The sequence below is a fragment of the Orycteropus afer genome, unplaced genomic scaffold (assembly GCF_000298275.1).
Source record: "Orycteropus afer afer isolate SDZICR_OR568_19922 unplaced genomic scaffold, OryAfe1.0 scaffold00145, whole genome shotgun sequence".
Lineage (NCBI taxonomy): Eukaryota > Metazoa > Chordata > Mammalia > Tubulidentata > Orycteropodidae > Orycteropus > Orycteropus afer.
In genome coordinates, this window is record NW_006921732.1 from 1,035,946 (window position 1) to 1,062,447 (window position 26,502).

General features: G+C 38.4%; 1 protein-coding gene across 1 annotated transcript in view; it reads right to left on the reverse strand.

Annotated features, from left to right (window-relative positions):
- Positions 1–26,502, reverse strand: part of FAF1 (Fas associated factor 1) — a 734,611-nt gene that overhangs the window by 46,030 nt on the left and 662,079 nt on the right. Inside the window, exon 18 of the mRNA XM_042781660.1 lies at positions 14,664–14,879. Coding sequence (XP_042637594.1) covers positions 14,664–14,879 — 216 coding nt within the window. The remainder of the gene's footprint in view (positions 1–14,663; positions 14,880–26,502) is intronic.

The window sequence follows — 26,502 nt, forward strand, 5'->3', positions numbered from 1 at the left end:
GATTTAGAATCATTTCTAATTTTTCATTTATTTTGTCATTTTGTTCTTGTATTTTCTTCCAAAATTCTTCTAGGGTTTTTTCCTGTGTTTTCTTTGGTCTGTCTCTCCATCCTTTGAAGATACCTAAATATAATTCTTTTGAATTCCTTATTAGAGAGTTCCAATGCTGCTTCTTTCTCAGGGATGTGTTCTGGGTCTGTCTCCTGCTCCTTTGTTTCTACCACTTTATCCTGCTTCTTTGTGTGGACTGTGATGGTCTGTTGTCTCCAAGGCATTGTGGCGTTGTTGTATTTAGATCTCTGTGAACTGTTTGTGAAGAGCAGCCACGGGTGATTCAGGCTCTTCTTGGTGGTTTTTTTTTATCATTGGCCCATTGGTGGAGAAGGAGGTACTGGCTCTCGCTCAGTAAGTGATGTTGCCGGAGGTGTGGGTGTAGTTGTGTCTTATGGGGACCGTTGTTGTCTCCCACTTAGACACAAATTACAATTGAATAACCATCAAAAAACTAAAAGCACATGGACAAAAAACATACCATGTAATCACAGAGGAACAGTAACCAAAAAAAGAAAAAAGGGAAAAAGAAGAAAAAACAAGAAAACCTGCAGTATCTGGGGATAGGGCACTAAGAGAAAAGAAGTAGAGAAGGAGAATAATGAAGGAAAAAAAGTGGGAAAAATGCAAAAAGAAAAACAGGGAATGTGTTTAATCATGAGAAAAAAAAGGGGTGGGGGGAACACTTAAATTAAAAAAACAAAAAAACAAAACACTTCAACCAGGAACAGGGAAAAGAAAAAATGCTGAAAACTAGGACCTGGGAGGGGAAGATTAAGAATAATAGTAAAAAGCACCAAAGTATTATTAATAACAGTTGTTTTAAAACAGACAAATACAAGCAAACTAATCACCAGAAAAAAGAAAGCGAAAAAGAAAAAAACAAAACAAAACAAAACAAAACAAAACAAAAAATCAGCGGAGGACAGGGTAGGGCACCCAAGCTCCGTCTGAGCACACAGACTGTGATGGAGTTCCTGTGGGCCCAGAAGGTAGATGGAAGTGGGGGATGGCCACACCTCCATTCACCAAGTGGGCGTGGGGTAGAAGAGTAACAAGAGGAACGTGGTACCTTTTCAGTCTTGCAGGTCTGGAGTGTCCTTGGGGTTGCTGGAAAGCAGAACATGTTCTTAAGCCCCAGGAATCTGAGAGAGCATTGTCTCTTTAAATAGCTAAAATAGTCAAGCAGCTTTTAAACCTTCATAATTATGGCACTCTCTGGACTGGGAAAATCCACAGCTCAGCCCGCCTTTCTCTTCACCTTCTCTGTTTATTCCCCAGCCACCGTGCACAGTCCTCCGTGCAGTCCCTGGTTAGCAGTGCTGATTTTTAGGTTAATTCTTAGGTCCTACCACCACTTGGGAATCTCCAAGCTGTCAGTGCCATCAGGATCGCTGCCAGACTGCAGCTCTGTATGTCTCCTTTTTTTGGTATTTTCACACAAATTCTTCTGGTAGTTGGGGTTTAGTCCACTTCTATATCCTCCCCTTCAAGGCTCAGGGGTCCAAGATTATCTTCTGTGTCTGTGTTAACTGGTTTCCCTTTTCTTTGTTGAACAGGGTCTGTGCAGTCTTTCTGCCTAGTCTGCCATCTTGCTGGAACTCTGATATTATATTACTGCTGACAGCACTGTACTTCAGGATAGATCTTGAAACATTCGTTGTGATGATAAATAACATGCATTCCTCTTCAATTTGTCATTCCCAGCATAGTAGATCATATAATTGTCTGGATGGAAATGGCCAAAACCAGTCCATTTCAGGTCACTAAATGCCTAGGATATCAATTTTTATACGCTTCATTTCACGTTTGACAACTCAATTTTCCTAGATTCATACTTTGTAAACTCCATGTCCTGATTATTATTGGATGTTTGCAACTGTTTCTTCTCATTTTGAGTCATGCCACATCAGTAAATGGAGGTCCCAAAAGCTTTACTTCATGCATATCATTAAGGGTGACTGTACTTTGAGGAGGTAGCTCTTGCCCAGTTGTATTTTGAGTGCTTCCAACCTGAGAGGCTCATCTTCTGTCACTATATCAGATAATGTTTCAGAGCTATTCATAAAGTTTCCAGTGATATATCAGACAGTGTTTCACTGATCTTCATAAGGATTTTATTGGCCAATTCTTTGAGAAGTGGATGGCCCCTTCCTTCTTTCAAGTCTGTCTTAGTCTGGAAGCTCCAGTGAAACCTGTCCTTCATGGGTGACCCTGCTGGTATTTGAAATACTGGTGGCATAGTCTCCATCTTCACAGCAACATACAGGTTGCCACAGTTTGACAAACTGACAGATGAGTGGTGGTACCATAGTTGTTATCATTATTAGATTCTTATTGTGTTAAATTCTCTATATATTACATATTTTACATTTATTTTTTTCATTTATTCTTTACATATAACCCTTTGAAGTAGGTATTATAATTTCAGTTTACCAAGAGATTTAGTTAAGGTCACTCAGGGAAGAGTTTCTTTAAGTGGAAAGTGTTCTCCCTCTGCACTCAGGGACAGTGACTGCAGCCTCAAAGACAATGGCGATGGCTCTAATCAGACCTTAAAGGTGTGGGGGCAAGTTTGCAGTGAATATGTTGGCACTAAAGAAACTTGTTGTTGTTGTATTTATGTGCCGTCGAGTTGGACCGACTCATAGCAACCCCTCCTTGGGTTTCCGAGGCAGTATCACTACGGAAGTAGATTGCTTGATCTTGCTTCTGAGGAGTGGCTGGTGGGTTTGAACCGCCAGCCTTCTGGTTAGAAGTCAAGTGCCTTAGGCACTACGCTACTAGAGCTCCTACGATAGAAACTAGGTGATGGCTATCTCCAGGGATCTTGCTTCCGTTACTTTCTCTAGGAAATCTACTTAGAAAATATAGGATCAGCAGGGAGCTTGTCAGTATTCTCCTGAGACCATTTAACTCTTTGGTACAGGACTAAATTCTATTCTAAGCGCTGGTGGGAGGCATAGTCAAATACCTAGAATTTCCCTGTTTACATAGTTCCACCTGTATATCTACTAGTTAACTCCATAATTGAATTAGACATGTGAATATCTTAAAAAATAAAATTTTATGTACAGAGAAGAACTAACATAGTAGGCCTGACTGATATTCTTTTGAATGATCTACTTACAAGGTTGGTCTTTGGCTGGCATTTAGGAACTTGGGATGTTTAGATGGTCCCCAAGATTCTCAGAACTCATGAGAGGCTCGCTGTACATAAACTGTTTATGCAAAGAATATACTTTAAGATGAACAACTGCTTTACTTCTAGGAGTTTGAAATTTTGTCCATGTCAGGCAGAGGGGACCTATGGGATTAGCCCCCAATAAAAACCCTGAGGACTGAGTTCCTAATAAGCTTCCCTGGTTGGTAACATCTCACACATGTTGTCATAACTCACTGCTAGGGGAATAAAGCGCAGTCTGTATGACTCCACTAGGAGAGAACCCGTGGAAGCTTCTGCCTGATTTTCTTCTGACTTCTCTCTAGGCACTTTTCCCTTTGCTGGTTTTCTTTGTATCCTTTCATACAGACGTGAGTACTACTATATGCTGAGTCCTATGAGTCCTCTTGGCATTTGGCTGCTAACCAAAAGGTCAGTGGTTTGAACCCACCAGTCACTCTGTGGAAGAAAGATGGGGTTGTCTGCGTCCATAAGAATTTGTAGCATTGGAAACCCAACGGGGGTCACTATGAATTGGAATTGACTCGATGGCAGTAAATTTTTTTTCCTAATGAGTCCTCTTAGGGAATCATTAAATCTGGAGGAGGTCTTGGGGAGCCTGACACATGGATGAGAAAGCTTTCTTTTTAGGATAAAGAGCATGAGTTTTGGAGATTCAAATCCCAATTCTGTCACTTACTAGGTATGTGACCCTGGAGACATTACTTAATGTCTCTTAGTCCCAGTTGTCTTACCTATAAAATGGGACTAATCTATACTTTAGGATTTATACATAGATTAAATGAGAGAATACTTTCTGAAGTGCCTGGCACAGGGCCTAGCACAGAGTAGGACACTTCAATCCTCTTTTTTGACTGAAAGCTGGAAAAGGCTACCAAATCATCCACAAAAACTTCAAACAAAACATTGACATCAGAGATCTGTCCACTCTTGGAAGGCTCAGACCAATTCATCTTGAAACTAAACAGAAAACTGTAGTGACACATTTCACCAAAAATCTCTCTGGAATTTGGTCACATTTCCACACAACCCCAACTGATCACTATGCTGTGTGGAAACTGTAACCTGGACAGAGGAGGAAAGAGTATGTTTCTAAACGGAAACTGAGCCAGTGTGGGTTTCATCTTACATAATGCCTTGCCCCAGGGCATGTCCAGTTGGTGAACTGTGTGATTCTTCCCAGTACAAGGTCTTCACATCTTAAAGCTTCATCTATCCCAAGTACCCTATTGTGTGCCATGTCCTAAGCCCTCATATCACTTAATTCTTATAACCACCATGTAGATAACTATTATTATCTATCTGCCTTTTACAGGTGAAGGAAGGAGTTTAGAGAGGTTTAAGTGACTTGCTTAAGGTCCATGTGATGACTTTTTTTTTTTTATCATACTGTCTCCCTGACATTGTCAATGCTTAGAACACATTTTTCCTGCACTATGAAGACTGCTATAAATAGTGGACATTCCTCCAAGGAAGGGACTGTTATAACACAGGTGACAGAGTGCAGCTCATCCTCATACTAAAAATGAGGAATGTGTCTATAAAACTTATTTTTTTAAATGCCAGAGACAGGTCAGGAGCAATAACTTGCTGGAGATGGATCAAAGAAGCTCAGCTTTACCAACTCAAACAGCATGGCCCTCTGCCGTTTACCAAGTGTTTTCATTATCACTTTTGATCTGATCAGAAAATATTCATGAGGACACATGACACTATCCGTACTTGAAAGATGACGTAATTGCAATAAATCAAAAGGAAAATAATGTGCTCAGTGTAACTCAGCAAACAGGTGGAAGAGCTAGCATTAGAACAAAGATCTATGTAACTTCAAGCATACAGGGGACAAGAGAAGCTATGGAAACACTTAGTAAAATATTTAGTCCAGTTCTTGGTAGTCTTTAAACATAACCATCTCTCCAATCTTCCCCTGCTCTGGCTGCATTTTTATCATCTTATTCTAAGGACTGTAACGTCCCTTAGAATGATTGCTCTTCTGGCTTCAGTCTCTCTCCATGCCAAATCATCTTACCAGACTACCAGTGAGATACAACAGAAAATATCAGCACCCTCATATTTAATCTCCAGTTCTGTTACTTCCTGGTTATGATTCTGATTAAAACATTTTACTTATAGTCTGTGCAGGGATATTTACCTGATGTAATTGATTTTGGACATAGGTTACAAAATTTGCTTCTGAGTTTTAATTTCTTCAACTGAAAAATAAGGACAATACTGAACAATAGGGTTGTTATAAGAAATCAATTATGCTAAGCATTTTTATCACCTAATTAATTCCTTCAATTAGATGATAAAAGTGCCCAGTATAATTGCTTGACACATAGTGGGAACTTAATAAATGGTGGATACCATTATTATTACTTTACAGGTTGTTTGTTCATTCATGTCACTCATTCATGAGATACTTGTGAGTATGTAATAGGTTTCAGGCACTGCTCTAGGTACCTAGTACACAACAATAAACAAGTAAAGTTCCTATCTTCAGAAAGGGGGTACAATAAACAACTAAATATATATAATGTCAGATGGTGACCATTGCAATGGATAAAAATAAAGTAGGGTAAGGGATTACAAGCCTGGCAGGGTAGGGAAGGTACAGACAGAGAGAAGAGAAGAAAAACTATTAATTTATATGAGTTGGTCAGAAAAGGCCTTGATTAAAAAGGCAGAATCTGAGTAGAGACTTGAAGGAAGTAAGAGCATGAACTATTTGGCTAACTATAGGAAGACTATTCTAGTAGAAGAAAGTATGAGTGCAAGGCTCTGAATTGGAAATATGTTTTATGGTGTTTCACAAATAATGAGGATTCCAGGAAAACTGGGAAAAGGGGCATGAGTGCAAGCAGAAAGACCAGTTGGGAAACCATTACAACAATCTGGACAAGAGAGTATATAGTGGTTTGGACTAGGGTTTAGTCATAGAGGTGGGGAGAAGTAGATTTACCGATGAACTGGTTAAGGATCGAAAGAGGGGCCAAGAATAACTCTAAGAGGACATAAATAGATGCTTTACCAAGGAAGACATTCAAGCTGCCAGACACATATGAAGAAATGCTCACAATCATTAGCCATCAGAGAGATGTAAATCAAAACAATGAGGTATCATCTCACCCCAGCAGTAATTGCAAAGTTCAAACAAACAAACAAATAAACAAAAAAACAAAAACCAGAAAGCAACAAATGCAGGCAAGGGTGTGAACACACTAGGACCCTCATATGCTGTTGGTGGGACTGTAAAATGACCCAGGCATTGTGGGAAACAGTATAGTGCTTCCCTAAAAAACTAGAAATAGAAATAATATATGATTCAGCAATCCCACTACTATGTATACATCATAGAGAAATAAAAGCCATGACAAGAATAGATAAATACACACCCATGTTCATTGCAGAAATATTATAATAGCAAAAATGGAAACAACCTAAATGCTCATCAATGGAGGAATGGATCAATAAACTATGGTTACATATACACAATAGAATACCATGCAATGTTAAGGAACAATGATGAATCTATGAAACATAACATGGATGAACTTAGAGGACATTATGCTTAGTGAAATTAGTCAATCACAAAAGGACAAATATTGTGTGACACCACTACTATAAAAAGTCAAGAAATGGGTTTCATTAAAAAAAGGAATATTCTTTGCTGTTACCAAGGGTGTGTAAAGAAGGGAGAATAAACTATTAACTAGAGGGTAGATAACCTATTAATTTTGGGGAAGGGTAAGCTAAAAAAAAAAAGAAAGAAAGAAAAAGGAAAAAAGAAAAAAAGAATGACTAAAGTTTCTGGCCTAATAAACAAGAAAAATGGAGTTGCCATTTAGTGACATGGGGAAGACCAAGGGAAGAGGAGATTTTAAGATGGGTGGGAATCAGTAGCTCAGTTTTGACTGTTTAATTTGAGATGCCTATTACACATAAAGTGGAGATGTTGAGTAGAGAGTTGTATGTATGTCTATATGTCTGGAGTTCAGGTGACAGCTTGGGCTGGAGATATGTATCTGGGAGTTGTAACTGTATGCTATGACATTTAAGGCCATGAGACAGGATGACACTGCCTAGAAAATGAGGCTAGAAAAAGCAGAGAAGTGCCATTTACTGGAAACAAACTATGTGCCAGGCACTGTTCTAATGCTTTGAGGATTAAATAATGACTGTGAATTTGCAAATTATGGAGTAATTATCATATGAAAATTATGAGTAATTATTCTTCCTTTGATGATAACCATGATGATGACCATTTCATTCTCTTGGCTCAAAATCTTTACATGGCAAAAAGCCAAGCTCCTTTGCCTGGTATTCTAGGCTATATACATTCTGCCCCCAATCCTCCTTTAGCCTTTTCTTAGGACTTTACTACACATATCCTGGGAGCTCTGGTAGCGTAGTACCTAAGGCACTTGACTGCTAACCAGAGGGCTGGCAGTTCAAACCCACCAGACACTCCTCGGAAGGAAGACTGGGCAATCTACTTCTGTAATGATACTGCTTTGGAAACCCAAGGAGGGGTTGCTATGAGTCGGGGCTGACTCGATGGCAAAATAACAATACACTTCCTTTGTAATGCCTTCCCTTACCACTGCAAGATGAAATTACCCATCCTTCCAACTGTGGGTATAATTTGTAATGTAATTTTCTTTGTTGTTGTTGTTGTTGTTGTTATGTGCCGTCGAGTCAGCCCTGACTCATAGCGACCCCTCCTTGGGTTTCCGAGGCAGTATCACTACGGAAGTAGGATTGCCCAACCTTCCTTCCGAGGAGTGGCTGGTGGGTTTGAACCGCCAGCTTTCTGGTTAGCAGTCAAGTGCCTTAGCCACTATGCTACCAGAGCTCCCGTAATTTTCTTTAGACGTTTGTTTTCACTAGAAAGTAAACTCTTCAAGGTCGGCAACAATTTCTTTTAAGCCTGTATCACAAGGGCTTGGAATGGAGTGGTATAAAGTGGTTGCTCAGTAAATGTTTTGCTCTGTGAAAGAACTAATAAAATGAATGAAATACAAATGAAACTGATTGTGTTTCCTTTTGGTGAGAAACAGGATATCCTTGTGTCATTGATGAAGTCACACATTATTCAGCAGTAGCTTCTGATACAGACTATCAGTTCATAAGGGTGAGAACTGTGGCATTGTTTTTTAGCACTGTATTTCCAGTGCTTAGCTTGGTGCTTAGTATAAAGAAGTGGATGAGTGAGGTAAATAAATAAAACTCTAATTTTGTAAGACTTTTTCCCCAGTTTATTTAAACAAACCTTTACTAAAGGTCTACTCTCTGAAAAATCCTGCTAGGAATTTGTTTATATTCACTCTCCTGTTCCTTTCAGTATTGAGAAGAGAAAGAAAAAATATGTAAGGGTTATAGTTATGGCATAAAATAACCAGAAAGTGTGTGTGTGTGGGGAAGAACACATTAATTATTTTGCTTTAGAACAGAAAATGTCTGAGTACAGTTTTTATTCCTGAATGCATGCTCTTCTGTTTTTGGGATTCACATGTATAGATCTGGAGGAAGAAATGTTCCTGGGGTAAAAATAGAGCTGTGATTACATTAGACAAAGGCACACGACATCAGTTCTGAAGCTCCCCTTCCATCCTCCATCCTCTTCCTAATGGAGACACTATTTATATTTTTATAAAGACCTCATTTTCCAGTTGCAAGTGGAGCTTCTCTGAGTTACATGGATAACCAAAACCACTGAGCTAATTCCAACTCACAGGGACTCCCATAGGATTTCCAAGGCTGTAAATCTTAATGGAAGCAGACTGCCTCATCTTTTCCCTGTGGAGTAGCTGGTAGGTTCGAACCATGGACCTTTTGGTTAGTAGCCAAATGCTTTACCCAATATACCACCAGAGCTCCTTAGTGACACGGATAAGACTAGGTAAAAAAAAGGAAAGCAGGAGATGGGAAAGGGAATTGTTGTAGTATAAAGAAATAGGAAGGAGGGAAGGGAGGGGATAAAAGGGATACAATAGGATTGGAAAGAAGGGAGAGTGGGAAAGGAAAGAGGAGAGAAGAGGAAGATGAGAAAGTGGTAGAGAAGAGGAAGGTTGGGGGATATTGACGGCTCTACATCAAGTGGTGCTGGGCAGAGTAAGTCCAGAGAGGAAGTGAGGGAGGGGGCGGCAGCAGCACCTTACTTTGACTTCTAGGTGAGGTGAGTAGTAGTGGGGTCAGTGTCATTCCTCAGCTTTTGGGACTCATCTACCTTACTGCCAGGGCAATGTCTAAGTAAGGCAAATTGACTACTGATGTTCGCATGGCTCTAACAGGTCCAAGAGGTAGAGCTTAATGACCAAAACTCTGGAAATAATTATTACTGCTTCTCCTGACAACTGCTATTATCATAAGGGAAAAAAAGTAGCAGAAACAAATACACAAATAACCCAATGTTCCCAGCAACTCAATCATAAGCTTTTCTGGGGGAAGACCTGTGTCTGCTGCTAGATTGGTTACCCCACTGTGTTCAGTTCAGTGAAATACACACAGTAGACATTTAGTAAATAGTTGAACAGCTGAGAAATCTTAACATGGAGTATTGTTTTGGTTGGCGGGAACAGGGCAGGGGGAGAATGTTTAACAGGTCCTCTGGTGAGAAACTAGTCTGCTTTGTGGAGAAAAGGCTGAGGACACAATAAGACTCCTAGAGTTAAGTCTTAAGTTATTTGTTATTAAAGAGGCAAGGTCTTAAGATGTGCTTTTTAACAGTCTTTAGTTTGGTTGTAATTTAAGATGACTTTTACAAATTAGATCCTAATCCTTGCAGACACAGATGGCTGTTACAGAATAGCCTTGCAAAAACACTAGTCATTCAACTTGAAAGAGAATTCAGAAAGGGATGAAGGGCCATTAAATCTCACCCCACCTCTGGCTCTAGTAGGCCTAATGAGTGCTGGGTGGGCTTTCTGGGTTTAGGTCTGGAATCTGGGTGGGCCTAGAACATCTGCTCTCATTTGAAGCACCACCTAGTTCACTCTGGAACCAGAGATTTAGGGGAGCTGGGGTCACTAACATTAAAAAAATTACAGAGTGTTTACACGTGAAGCACCATTCTGGGAACTACAGGGGAGAGACATGAGCAGGATACAGTCTCTCTCTGTAAACAGTTATATAACAATAGGACAAGTACTAAGTGAAAGGAATGTACAAACTGTAATGGGTACATAGGTGGGGAGCAACTGCTTGGGAGAAGAGGTGGGGATTCACAGGCAGGATGACATTTGAGCTGGGCATTAAAAAGCAAGTTCAAATAGGTCAGGTAAAGTGAAGAGGGGGGATGTTTAAGGAAGAGAGAATGAAGTATATGAAAGTACAGAGGCCTGAGAGTCTTTTGTAACTTTAGTGAATAGTGAATAATCTCATGAGGCTGGAGTTCACATTTACAGGTTATGGAAATAAGTGACAAGAGGCAGGTTATGAAGTTGGAAAGGTAAGTATGGATCAGATTGTAAAGAGTTTTAGAAAGCATGCTAAGGGGCCTGTCCTTATTGTAGGGCAGTAAGGAACTACACAAAGGTCCCTAGGTGGTGCAGACAGTTTATACTTGGCTACTAAAAGGAAGGTTGGTGGTTGTAATCTGCCCAGCTGTGCCATGGAACAAAGGCCTGGTGATCTCCTCTGGAAAGATTACAGCCACTGAAAACCCTATGGGGTGCAGCTCCAGTATGATACACATGGGGTCACCATGAATGGAATCTGACTCTGTGGTAATGACTTTTTGTAGGAACTACTGAAGAGTTTTTAAGCAAGAGAGGAAACAATGAGTGGAGGTTTAGAAAAATTAATCCGTGGTGGATAATTTCAGGTTTTCCAAGGACTACAAATGGTCCTATGATGGATATTGGGGGCTCTTGTTTCTCCTACAGAAGTAAACCCCTGTGGGGGTTTTCTATGGGAAAATCAGTCAAACTTGGTTTAATTGGTCTTGGGATGCAGGTGAAGATAAAAATGGGGTCAAGCATGAAAGGGACATTGGGAGAAGAGACTGTTAACCAGACTGAATAGTTTTCTTTTCAGCAGTATAAAACAAAGGATGAGGGATCTAAATTTTCTCTAAGACTAAGTGACTAATCCTCTATTCCGGGTTAACCCATACTGACACTTAGTCCAGTCTGTACTGATGGGGCTGAACCTAGGGTATGGTCAGTAGAGCTCAAGGCAGGCTATAACAGTCCAAGAATCCTTTGCATTTTACTTCATAGTTCCACTACTTCTTTTCAACAGCAACTTTTCACAGTCTGTATTTTTACCCTGCAGGAAGGTCATTAATACTGATTATAAAATCCACTCTGGTAATTCGATTTAAAAATTAATTTGAAAGAAAATAGTTTAATTTTAAAAGCCAGGAGATTTTCAGCCTCCACTTCTTTTAGTATTTTCATTTTACAGGTCCAGAGAAGGAGTGATTTCAAACCAAGCGTTGTGGAGGGACTAGTTTAGCTTCTACTTTTCATAAGTTCCCCCAAGATGAGATGTTAATCATAGAACATAAAGTATGAAAACCAGGCCAATCTTGAACCTGCTGATAGTGGCTCATTTCTAAATGTTCAAGACATTTAGAGTTCAAATTTGGTGTCAGATTTAGAGTAGTTTCTTACCTGGATATGTAGTCCATAGAGCACATGCATACATGTATTTCTTTGTACATGTTTATGTACTTTATATATGAATAAAAGGGAAGAGCTTGTAGTAGTAGGTGGGGCTACTGAGAGAGGAGCAAATGGCCAGCACCTAGTGTCCACTACAGTTTCCTGGGCTCAGACATAAGTGGCAGGCTCCTCATCCCACCCATAGAAGATATCACTGGTTTCTGGCTCTGTCCTGTAAATCTGACAGTCAATGAAGGGACTAAGATGAGCTTTAACCAAATCCTTGGTTTGGGTGTGGTAGATTAATCTAGACTACTAGAACTCATGCTACTAGATCATAATAGAACCATAGAAGCTTAAGTTTTACTATATACCTTAGAGGTAAGGCAGTCCAAACTCCATTCCATATAAAGCAGGAACACCAGGAATGAATCCCTCTCCTCCTCTTCCTTCCCTCTTTTCCCTCTCTCTGTGTACCAATTATTGCTGAAAAGGGCTCATTCAGTGGTGGTTGGTTATTTCTAATCCTGGGAATTAGAGATTCCCTTGCAATTACAAGATACTCTTTCTTCAGAAAACTTTCCTACATTAGGCTGAAATTTGCCTCCTATAACTTTCAACTCACTGGTCCTAGTTCTGTCCCTGGAGCGTCACAAAGTCAGTTCCTTTTTTACATGACAGGTCTTCAAGCAGTTGAAGACAATAATCATGTCTCCCACAGCCTTTCCTTCTCTAGAGAAAAAGTTCCTCAAATGACATGATTTCTGTTCCCTCATCTTCCTATTAGCTCTGCTCTAGACATGCTCCTGTTCCTTTAGGTGTCCTGTTTCAGCATGGAGCCTAAAGACTCTTTCAGAGATAGTTTATTTGAGTGCAGATTTGATCATTATGTTATTCTCTTATTGTGATTATACAACTAAAAATGCAGCTAGCCTTTTTGTTGGCAGCCACAACACATTATTAATGTGTATTCAGCTTAATTCAATCACACCTCTGCTAAGCATAGTCTTTCCATCCCAAAACCAAGCAACTGATTTTTCTAAGGCTAATGCAGAAATCAGGGGAGCTCTGGTGGCATAGTGCCTAAGGCACTGCTAACCAGAAGGCTGGCGGTTCAAATGCACCAGACACTCCTCGGAAGGAAGATTGGGTAATCAGTCTACTTCCGTAGTGATACTGCCTCGGAAACCCAAGGATGGGTCACTATGAGTAGGATCCAACTCGATGGCAGTGAGTTTGGTTTGGTTTTTTTGAATGCAGAAATCTGTCTGTCCATCTATCTATCTATCTGTCTTTCTATTCCTATAAAATATCTCCAGGTTCAATTTTGTGTACAGTTTTAGCAGTTTAAGGGTTTCTCGAATCCTATTTTTCATAATCCAACAGTCTGATAAAATCTTCATGTCAGATGCTGATAAATAGGGTGAGTAGTAAAACTTTAAATATAGAGCCTCTATATTAAATATAGGTCCTCTCCAAAAGAGGTGGTGTAGCATTTGGCTGCTAACCAAAAGGTTGGCGGTTTGAACACACCAGGTGCTCCACAGAGGAACAATGATTTCTGTTTCCATAATGATTTATAGGCTTGGAAACCCTATGGGGGTCACTATGAGTCAGAATTGACTCAATGGCAGTGAGCTTGGTTTAGCCTGAGGTTCTCTCCAAGAAGCTCTGGTGGTGCAATGGTTAAGCATGTTGATGCCAACCAAAAGGTTGGTGATTTGAACCCACCAGTCGCTCTACAGGAGAAAAGACCTGGCAATCTGCTTCTGCAAAGATTATAGCCTAGGGAAACTTTTGGGACAGTTCTATTCTGTCACAGAGTTGCTATGAGTCGAAATTGATTCGATGGCACACAACAACAACAGGTTCTCTTCAGGGATATAGCAATCTCTTAATACTTTCTGGACACACTATCTCAATGAATCCATTGAACTGTAGATCCATCTCTCTCTACTTTGCCAATATTATGAGACTATCAAATGCCATGCTGAAATAGAAATACTCAGTTAACACAGGTCATCTTTCTTGACTTCCCAGGCTAGTAAGCCCATCAAATAAAAAAATACTCTTGGTTTAGCATGACTTGTTCTTAGTGAACCTAAAATCATTCCCAAATCACCTTTGAAGACTATAGTTCGATCTTGACCAAACAGCATGCAGTTCCCAAGTGAGGTATACAGAGATAAGATCTTGGAAAAGCCTGTTTGAATGCTGACATAGGGGAAACAGTTTGGAAAGAAGGACCTAATACCTAATTTCTTACAGAGACTACTGAGTTTATGTCTTCTTGCTTGGGAAGCCATAATTTCACTAGAGACTGAGGAGAGAATGGTGTACAGAACAAAGAAGCACTGTGGGGGTGCTGTCTTGTAGTAGTCTGCACCAAAGGACTTTCTTTTCTTTTTTTTTTTTTTTTAATTTTATTTTATTTAGATTTGGGTGAAGATTTACAGAGCAAATTCACTCTCGATACATCAGTTCACATATACTTTGTCTCATGTCATTGACCACAGTTTACCACAATGCAACAGCTCCCCTCCAATTTCCTCCCCAAGGTACCACTTCTCAGTGTCCATCCCTCCATACTCTCCTGCCCCCTAAGCTGTCTCCCTGTGCATAAGGTGCCCTTCCTTCTCCCATGATTGTTCTCTCAAGGGCATGTGTCCACTTGAGGTAAATGTTCAACTCACATACCTGTACTTTGCTTGGCTGGAAACCACAGGTGTGGTCTCAATCAAAGGACTTTCTTTTGGATTACTTTGGCAACCCAAATGATGGGATATGTCCCATGTGGGAGAAGGAATGTGGGAACTTACGTCTCTCCTAGGAAAGGTGCTCAGTAACTTGAATTCATCCCACGGAAATCCTTTGGAAGCTACAAAATCAAAGACAATCTGGAGCTTATTGCTGGCCAGGAAACGCCGCTCCAAGAACTCGCCACTGGGGGTTCGGATCCGCAGTTTGCTCACAGGCTCAGCATTTTCTTCTTTTGGCTCTGGAGGCAGGGCCTGCTCCAAGGAAAGCCGGATGGCCTAAGGAGGAGAAAAGCCTGGTGTTAAACTAGAATGGATAGGTCTACAGGGAGTGGGGGAGGGAAAGGCTAGAGAAAAAAGCTGCTGATTCGTATGAACTTGTCAGAAAAGTCACTAGTCTCTATTATTAACCAACCCTAATGTTCAGATGGGAGCTTTGGTAGGGTAGTGCCTAAGGTACTTGACTGCTAACCAGAAGGCTGGCGGTTCAAAACCACCAGCCACTTCTCGGAAGGAAGGTTGGGTAATCTACTTCCATAGTAATACTGCCTCGGAAACCCAAGGAGGGGTTGCTATGAGTTGGGCCCCACTCGATGGCATATAACAACAACAACAACAATGTTCAGACAACAGAATCTTGTGTTTTTCATTTCTTAATATTAGTCCAGTAGGCAGTCAATTAAAGTAAATCTCACCTTGATGACACACATATTATTAAGTGAATAGGTAACTACATAGAAAAGAAAGGTTAATTTAATTGTTTTACTGAAGGGTTTAGATATTTGCGATTGAAGAAATAGGTATCAAATATCCAATTATTTCCTTTCTGTGGTATGAATGAAGGCTATTAGAAACATTTACTAAAGATACACACACATATATACATACACATACATACATGTGTGTGTATGTGCATAACATCCATTTGGGCAACATCTGACCACATATACATTTGTAGTCCCACTCCCATAAAGCCTGTTATATAAAAAATTTGAGGTACATACAAGGTTCAAAATAACAAGCAGGTATTATTTTTGTGATATGTATCTAAACATTATTATTATTATTACATTATTATGTTAAAGGTGCTTTAGTGTATCTGGAAATACTCAATATTTTTTATGGATACGAAGGTACACTATTTACTAAGTACTAAGACAAACATTTGACTAACTTGAATTAGATATAAATCATACCTAATTGTTCCAACTAATGTACAAATTCACCTTACGGACAGACTTAGGAATGGAACTCATATGCAATCTGGGAACTGTCTGTATATAACATGGTGTTCACACAATGTCCAAATCACATAAAGTCCTATTTTACAGAACATACTGTAGACATTACATGATGTATAATTGTATCTATATTTGAGAAAACATGCATTTCCCAAGTAGAAATAATGAAAGAGCCTGTCGAATAAACCAACCCAAACCCACTGCTGTTGAGTTAATTCTGAGTCAGAGAGACCCTACAGGACAGAGTAGAACTGTCTCATTGGGTTTTCAAGGCTGTAAATCTTTACGGAAGCAGACTGCTACACCTTTCTTCTGTGGAGCAGCTGGTGGGTTTGAACAGCTGACTTTTTGGTTAGCAGCCAAGCACTGTGTAACCACTGTGCCACCAGTGTTCCTGTTTACAGAATACTGTAAAATATATTAGCATCTAAGTGGATTGGAAAGATATTAAAATATCAGGTTTATTGGAGGCAGGAGACCTGGGTCTCATTTCCAGCCTTGCTACTAACTTGCTGTAGATATAGTCAAGCCTCAGAATGATAGACTTTTAGACCTAGAGAACAGACAAAATATTTCATTTTACAGATGAGAATACAAACTCGAAGTGAAGTAAACTGTTAGGCTAGAGTTGGGCTTGAACCCAGGTTTCCCAGTTCTCAACCTATAGTATTATATTCACATTCATGATACCCCATTGGAAGGAGGTTGGAAGCTGTCTGAGGCCTGCCCATATTGAAATATATGGCAGAAATTCATTGAAACGTTTTTTCCCTAACACCCTGAGAAGTTCCTTAGGTAAGTCAGAATAGTATTAGCATGCCCTGCTACTGTAACAATTCTGTGTGTCAAATTTGTCATCAATAGAAAATTTAAAAAAAAAAAAATTTTTTTTTTCTTTCCCAGTTAGTATATAACTATTATAACCAATGTGTGTGAGAGAAACTGGAACTAATATTCTCTAAAACCTCAACAGCAATTTTCAAAATTAGTGTCACTCTTCCAACCAGGGTGAAAATTTAAGAAACTTTCTATTAAAGACTCCTGGGCCAAAGGGGGCATATAAATTAAAACTGTAGAACATCTAGAAGATAATTGAAAGCCTTCATATCATAATCTATGGGATTATATCTAAAGCAGTGCTCAGAGGAAATTCATAACCTTAAAATTCTTATATCATTAAAAAGGAAAGAATAAAAATAAGTGAACCGAGGACTCAAAAAGCTAAAGGGGGGATAAAAAACCAATAAAACAAATGAAAGGAAGACTGAGAAGAATATAAACAGTAAAGCTAAAAGCATAAAGAAATGAGTTGGAAACCAGAAAACAACAAAAACTCATCAATATGAATAGCGACTGGGGTCTTAAAAGCTTGTGAGCTGCTATCTAACATTCAACTATTGGTCTCTCCCCTTCCAGAGCAAAGAAGAGTGAATTAAATTAAAGATGCATGATACAATTAGTCCAAAGGACTAATGGAGCACATGAACCCTAGCCTCCATGACCCTGAGACCAGAAGAACTAGATGGTACCCCACTACCACAGCTGACCACTCTGAAAAGGGATCACAATGAGAGGTCCCAGACAGAGTGGAAAAATGTTGAACAAAACTCAAAATCATGAAGAAAAAGACCAGGCTTACTGGTCTGATAAAGACTACTCCAAGCCTATGGCCTTCAGACACTCTTCATACTAGGAAATGAATTTAACCTCTGTGACTCGACTGGAAGCCAAATGATAGACAGACTTATAAGGTGGACAGTAATAGGAGGGAATGTAGTCGTTAGAACAATCAAGCATATGAGATCAAGAGGACAGCATTTGCCCAGGGACAGAGCTAGGAAGGTGAGGGGAGATGGGAAGAAAAACAAAGGGAAGGGGTGGGCATTGGGAGGAAGAATGCTGTCACAGTGTGAGGACTGCAGTAAATAATGTCAAACACAGAATGTGTATGGACTGTTGAATGGAAAATGCATTTGCTCTGTAAACTTTCACCCAAATCACACAAACAAAAGAAGTCCCAACCACAATTAGTAATAAATTCCTTTGACTTTATAAACACACACACATACACACACAAAACTAACCAATAAACTTACATAGACAAAAAGGAAAAAATAAAAATAATGAACTATATAGGGTGAAGAAAAGAGGGTGGAAGAGATGACAGTGAGAATTTTCTGAATATGCCTTTTAAAATTTTAGACTTTTGAATTCTGTGCATGTATTATTTGTTAAAAAATATTTAAAACAACCAAAAGAAAAAGAAATTTTCTCAGATACCAGAACAGAAAATAAATGAGTTAATTTATTCAGGAGAATTTGGTTGGCTCTAATATGGAAGTATTTTAAGCAAAAATTCAAAATGTCTGCAGTGTATAGAAAAAGCCAGCCTCTTCTATGACTGATGGTCATCCTCCTTTCAAGGGCGTTGGATAATATCACCTACTTCATAGGGGATTACAAAGATGGAGATTATACACATGATATATATAAAGTTCCCACTGTGGTGCCTGACACATAATGGGCTTCAGTTAGTGGCTGCTTTTACTACAAGGAAAAGATCTACTAAGACTGTATCAGATCTGGAAAGGACTCTATTGGTTAGACAGTACCACACTCTCATTTTTTATATGGAGAAATTGAAGTCCAGAAATGGAGACATGAGAAATACAATGTGTTTCAGCTGAATATTTCCAAATATTAAACTATTTTAGTAACACTGTCATATATTAATAACCTAATGAATAGATGAAAGTGTACATTTCAAAATTAAATTCCAGTTGTAGTGTGTCTATTCTAGCATTTACCATACTGTACCACAACTATTTGTTTAATGTCTGGCTTTCCCACTAGTCTTGAAGCATCATAAGGGCATGGGAGCATGACTTCGTCTTACTCCAAGTACAGTAAGTGCATAGCCCAAAGTGGATTCTCAATATACATATGGTAAGGGAATGAAGAAACTAACAAGTTAACTGAAATAATGCTTGGGAAAGTGCTTAGTATGGTGATAAGTCCGTAAGAGGTGCTTAATAAATGTTAAAGAATCTGAATCTCAAGGCCTCTACTTCTAGGAACCAAGAACTCTCTTTCTCTGAGTTCTGATTCCCTTCAGCACCAACTGTTCAGATTAGTTTTCCATATATGAGTCCCTTAAGGGCAAGCCATAAGAGTTTCCTGCTGGAGTTAACTACCTCTGTGGATTAGTTATATACATTTTCAAAACTATTAATGGGATTATTGGACTATTTCTCTCTAACACTGGTGGTTCCTTAAAATCATATTTTTGAGAGTAAAAAAAATTTTCCTAATTATAAAGAAATATATATTCATTGCAAAAAATAGAATAAGAAAAACATTAAAACTAATCTGTAGATCTACCATCAAGATATAGTATCATTTTGAAGTTTTATATCAATTTTTCTATGCACATTTTTATATAGGTATACATTCTCAACTTTTTAAAACAATATTCGAATGTGTTACATTTATAATGCTTTATCTTTTTTCCCCCTCAAAGAATGTATTTTGTAATTGTTTTTAGGTTTTATTAAAGTATAATAACGTATGAAGAAATACAGAGATAAATTTTCAGAAAGTAAACATACCTGTATAACTTGTCCCTGATGAAACATCTCAGAAGTCCTTCTGCCTCCTTCCTGGACACTAATTCCCCTCAGAATTAACTATAACTATTACTCTAACTTCTAACATGGTAGCTTTAAAAAACTTTAATCTTTAAATTAAATGTAATGTTATGGTAGGAATGCAGGCTTTGGGATATGACAGGTAGAGGTTAAAATCCTGGCCCTTAGGCAAATGACAATCTTCATGAACTTCAGTTTCCTTATATTAGAAATAGGGCCAATAACATCTTCTTCCCAAAGTTTACAATGTAAAATGGAGTAATGTTTATAGCACACTTAGCAAGTGCTGACACCTGATAAACAATTAATGAAAAGCATCTATCATTGAACTTCATGCTGTACTTAACACTGTGCTCAACAGATGACAGTTATTGTTGGTGGTGTTATCATTGTCATCATTATTCCCTTTGTACCTACTTTAAATCAGAATTTAATGTGATATTTCCGGGTTTATCCTCTTGTTCTCCCTTTAATTCACCTGTCTGCTTGTGTTCTATTTTGACATTTCCCTGCACAGTATAACAACAGATGCTACATTATTGTCTGAATTAAACCAATTATATTATAGAAGAATAAACAACAGTAGCTCATTACCCATTCACTGTGCAGACAATGTCTGCTCCTCAATGTACCCAGTCTCTAGGGCTTCCCCTAGAATGAAAACAGACTTCAGATATCCCACACCCATGGGCCAAAGTAGAAAACAATAAAGAGATGTTAGGTAAGTCTGCATCCTTAGGATCTGAATACATAACAGTTTTACTGGCTAAAAAGAACAAAAGTACATCAGTAGCTGAGTTTCAAATACACTGACTAAAATCAAAGGCCTTGTATAAGCAAACACTGTTGTAAAACAATGGCATAAAGGATATCTATGCTGGAACAGGAGTCATAGTAAATACTATTGTTAAACTTCATTTGGTTTGCTAAACAGAGTATTTTATTTGCATTGTTTCAGGTTTGTAGTAAAACAAAGAAACCTGGTATAAGTTGGAAATATGGACTAATCTTGGAGATTTTGCTAAAAAATATCTGGATATTCAAAGCATTCATATCTAAGGGATGAGAAATGGGAACATTTTTTGAAGTGAAATTAGGCAGTGATGATCCAAACCAAACCAGCTGCTGAGGAGTAGATTCTGGCTCATGGTGACTCATGTGTGTCAGAGTAAGGTTTGCTTTCTTTAAAAATAATATTTTATTGAGTTTTCAGTGGAAGTTTACACAGTAAATTAGGTTCCCACTTGACAAATTTTATGCTAATTGTTCTAATTAAGGAGCTCTGGTGGCATAGTGCCTAAGGCATTTGACTGGTAACCAGAAGGCTGGCTGTTTAAACCCATGAGTCACTCCTCGGAAGGATGACTGGGCAATCTACCTCTGTACAGATACTGCCTTGGGAACACTATGAGTTGGAACCGACTCGATGGCAGTGAGTTTGGTTTTTTTGGTTTATACTAATTGTTCAGGACATTAGCTACATTTTTTCACAATATGTCAACATTCTCTTTGTGTTCTGGTTGTTCCATTTCCAGTACTCTAGTTTCCCTGCCCCTCCTTATTTTTTTCATCTTTACAATTGTTTCAGAGCAACTGTTGGCCTTTTGATTTCATATAGGTGGTTTTTTAATGGAGCACTTTCCTGATGGGTAATAACTATCCTTTATTTTGTGTGCCAATCTGTTATTTCTCTGAAAGAGGACCTCAGAGAATAGTTTTGGTTCAAAGTTTAGAGTATCTCTGGGCCACAGTCTCAGGAAGTCCTCTAGTCTCAACTGGCCCAGTAATTCTGGACATTTTAAGAATTTGCATAGTAGGGTTTTCAGTGGCTGATTTTCCAGACAGATATCCAGAAAAAAAGTTTCTACACAATTACATTTTTTTGAAAAGAAAGGAAAATATACTCTTTTTAAAAGATTAATTGCTTTATTGTGATTTCGGTGAAAGTTTACAGAAAAAATGGGTTTTCCATTAAAAAATCCACACATATTCTGTTCTATGACCTTTACTGCAGTCCTCACACTGTAACAGTCTTCCCACTTCCTCCCTGGGTTCACCCCTTCCCTTACACCTTTCTTCCTATCCCCTCCCCCGTTTCTAGCACTATCCCTGGGCAAATGCTGTCCTTTTGATCTCATATGCTTGATTGTTCTGGTATTACTGTCTACCTTATAAGCCTGTCTATTGTTTGGCTTCCAGCTGAGTCACATGGTTAAGCTCATTTCCTAGCTTGAAAGGTATCTAAGGATGTCTTGGGGGTTCCACCAGTTTCATCAGACCAGTAAGCCTGATCTTTCTTATGATTTTGAGTTTTGTTCCAAATTTCCCCCCACTCCTACTGTGACCCCTTTCAGAGTGGTCAGCAGTGGTAGCCAGGCACCATCCAGTTCTGAAAATATACTTTCTTCTAAAGGACATTTACAGTAATCTCTTAGTAATCTACAAGAAGAATCAAAGATTGGCTTAATTTATACACACACACACACACACACTCCTATTTATATATAAATACATGCATACATATGCTATCTTCTAAGCTTCCATAAATCCCCACCGAAACTAGTTTACAGCTGGTGGAAACACCATTCTAAACAGGCTAAAGCTAACATTAATTAATTCATTTTACAAATTCTTATGTAGCACCTTTTATGTTCCAGGCATCGTTCTACATGGTGAAAAAATAGTAGTGAACAAAATGGATAAAAATCTCTGTGTATATGGAAGCTACATTCTAGTAGGGTAGGGAGAAAGAGAATAAACACACACATAGGAAAATACATAGTTTTTTGCACAGTAATAATTGGCATGGAGGAATGTAAAATAGGGAGTGCTGACAGAAAGGAGGGAGGGATACAACTTTAAAGAGGGTAGCCAGGTAGATTTCAGTAGCAAAGGCCTAAAGGAGAGATGAAGCCATACAGACATATGGATCTGGCAAAAGTATTATAGGCAGAAGTAACAGTAAATGCCAAGGCCCTGGTGTCTGGCTTGACTGAGGAACAGCAAGGCAGCCAATACGGCTGGAGCCAAATGAGCAAGGGGAGAAGGGTAGAAGTAGAAGCTAGAGAGAAAACAAAGGAGAGGTATGATTAGATTCCATATGGTCTTGAGAAGGACATTTAAATGATTTTTTCCATTTGTAAAAATTAAGGTATAACTTACACACAGTAATATCCATCAGTTAGAATGTATTGTTGTATGAGTTGTGACAAATGCATACAACTGCTTGACCACCACCACCAATCAAGATATCGACCAGTTCTATCACTTTCCTCAAATTTCCTCATTCCTCCATCCCTGTTATCTGGCAACCTCTGATCTGTTTTATTCCCTAATTTTGTCTTTTCCAGAATGTTAATAAATATAATAATAAATGCCTTATAAATGGCTTCCTTCAGTTAGCATAGCACATTTGAAATTTATCCATGTAGTTCTTTCCTTTTTATTGCTGAGTTGTATTCATACCACAGTTTGATTATTCCTTCTCTAGCTGAAGGACACTTGGCAACTACAAATAAAGCCACTATAAACATTCGAGTATAGATTTTTGTGTGAATATATACTTTCATTTCACTTGCGCAAATACCTAAAAGGATAACTGCTGGGTCATATGACAAGTATATGCTTATTTTTATAAGAGAATACCAAACTATTTTTCAAGTGAATGTACTATTTTGAATTACCACTGTTAATGTGTAAGTGTATTCCAGCTGCTGCTCATCCTTGCCACTACTTGGTATTGTCAGTTTTTCTTTTAAAAAGATTTCCTAATAGGTGTGTAGGGTGTTTATTGTGGTTTTAAATTGTAGTTTCCTAATAACGAATTGCTATGAGTCGGAATTGACTCCATGGCACCTAACATTATTAGTTAAGAATAACTAATAACTAATAATAGGAGCTCTGGTAGCATAGTGGCTAAAGCACTTGACTGCTAACCAGAAGGCTGGCGGTTCAAACCCACCAGCCACTCCTCGGAAGGAAGGTTGGGTCGCTATGAGTCGGGTCCGACTCGATGGCACATAACAACAACAACAACAATAACTAATAATAGCATTTTTTCATGTATTTACTTGCTGACTGTGTAACTTCTTGGTGAAATGTCTGTTATTTTTGTCCATTTTAAAACTTTGTTGTTGTTGTTGTTATGTGCCGTCGAGTCGGCCCCGACTCATAGCGACCCCTCCTTGGGTTTCCGAGGCAGTATCACTACGGAAGTAGGATTGCCCAACCTTCCTTCCGATGAGTGGCTGGTGGGTTTGAACCGCCAGCCGTCTGGTTAGCAGGCAAGTGTCTTAGCCACTATGCTACCAGAGCTCCCATTTTAAAACTTAGGTTACTTATTTTCTTATTACTGAGTTTTGGGAATTCTCTATGTATTCTGGACATCAGCCATACGATTTTCTCTTAGTCTGTGGTTTGTCTTTCCAATTCCTTAAGTATCTTTTGAATAGAAAATGTTTTTAAGTTTGATCAAGTTCAATTTAGGTATCTGTTCCTTTATAGGTTTGGCTTTTAGTGTGAGAGCTAAGAAATCATTGCCTAATTCAAGGTCATGAAGATTTTCTCCTAGGAGTTTAATAGTATTAGGTTTTACATTCAGCTTCATTTTGAGTTAAGATTTATATATGAGGTAAGGTATAGATTGAAGCTTTTTTTCCCATACAGATATGGAAATTGTAGCACCATTTGTTGAAAGATTACCTTTTCTCCATTGACCTGCCTTTGCATCACTGTCAATCATCACTGACCATATATATGGGGGTCTGTTTATGGACTCTCTATTCTATTCCACTGATCTATGGGTCTATCAGTAGAACCCTGTCTTGATGACAGCACATCTTGAACTCTGGTAGTAGGAGTCCTCCAACTCTGTTCTTCTTTACCAAAATAGTTTTGGCTATTCCAGTTCTACTGCCTTTTCACATAAATTTTTGAGTCAGTTTGTCAGGATCTACAAAAACTTCTCAAGAGATTTTGATTGTATGGGTATATACCTTAGTTTGATTATCACTTCTCCAGTTGAAGACACTTGTTAACTACAAATAAAGCTGCTATGAATATTTTTCTACATTTTGTGTAAATAAAAATCACTGAAATTATTTTTGGCATTTAGTTTGAGCTATGAAGTCATTCTAAGTTTTTGAAGTGACGCAATGTGACTATCAGTTCAAAAGGCTTTATTAAAACACTATAGTGAAGACAAATATGGAGGTACGGAGTCAAGTTGAGAAGCTACTGTAGTAATCCAGGTAACAGATAATAGTGGCTTGGATGAGTGCTGTAGCGGTAGAGTTGGTGAGAAGCATTTGATTTTTGGATATATTTGGAAGGAAGAGCCAATAGAATTTGCTGATAAATATATATGTGAAAGAGAGAAGCCAAGGATGATTTCAAGGTTTTGGCCCAAATAACTAGAAGGATTTTCCATTTATTAAGACAGGAATATGCTTAGGTGAGAGGGTAAGATCAGTTGTTCAGTTTTAGACATGCTAAGTTTGTGATGTCTATGAGACATGTAAGTGGAAATGATGGGCTAGCAGTCAGATATACAAGTCTTGAGTTCAAGGAAAAGGAGGAGCTATAGATACAAATTTGGGAGTCTGATATGTATAGACAGTGCTTCCAGTCATGATATTAGATAAGGTTACCAAAGGAGTAGAATGAATCCTACATGGGAACGGTTGGTCTGACTCAATCCTGTAACCATTCTCTGCTCCTGGCATCCAATCATCCATCTAAAGAGTATGAATAATTTAGTACCAACATGACCTCAACTGCTAGATAAAGTAAATCAAGGGAAATGATCATATTTTCCAAGTAAAAAATTCAGATATATGATTTCTGTGCTGCTTCTGGATACGGAATACAATCTATACATTGTGACTTGGATACCATGAAGCTAGGATTTCTGGTCTATTTATAATGGTTCAAGAGGATAACAGCAGAATGCTTTGAACTGGAACTATGTAAGAAATTGTGATATATGGTTTCTAATTATATATAAGGTATATTTATGTATTAGCACCTACCTTACTGAGTTGTTGCAGTTATTCAACAAGATGATGTCTGTAAAGTGGTAAGCACAGAGTTTGAACAAATTAATTGCTCAATAATGATGATGATGACAGGAAGGATTATCACTATGGCCTAGTATAGTGGTGTTATCTGCATGTGTCACAAAGCAACTCACAATAAAAGCAAATTATATGTAGGATTCCAACTATAGGACATTCTGGAAAAGGCAAAGCTATAGAGACAGTTAAAATATCAGTGGTTGTAAGAGGTCTAAAGGAAGGCAGAAGGGATGGATAGTGGAGCAAAGGGCATTTTTAGGGCAGTGAAACTATTCTGTATGATACTTTAATGGTAGACACATAGTATTAAGCATTTGTCAAAACTCACAGGACTATACAACACAAAGAGTAAACTTGAATGTGAACTATGGAATTTAGTTTATAATAATATATCAAGATTGGTTCCTCAATTGAAACAAATGTACCACAGGAATACAAGATGTTATAGGAGAAACAGTGTGCAGGGGGAGGGATAAATGGGAAAATTGTACTTTCTGTACAACTTTTCTATAAACCTAAAGTTGCTCTAGAAAACAGACCACTAAAAAAATTATAAAGATCAGTTTTACTTTAATAACAACTTATTCATGATACTACCTTCATTGTTCTAGAATGGAGTAATAAGTAAAAAGAAGACTGAATAGGAGCTCTGGTTCTGCTCTTACTAGATAAGTATAAGGTAAAGGAGACACTTTAACTCTGCTGTGTTCTTAGTTTCTTCAGCTATAAGATGGTCAGCTATAAGATGGTAATGATAACATCTCCCTTTTCCATCCTGCAGGATGATTACGGAGATCAAGTCAGAAAACTGAAGGGAAAGTGCCAAATCTTCTAATTCCATGCTCTTCTGAACTACAATTTAATGGTCTTTAATATGACTTAAAATTTTCTTCTTGAGGAGGCACCAAGGTTTAAATGTAAAAACAAACAGTTTTGGGTA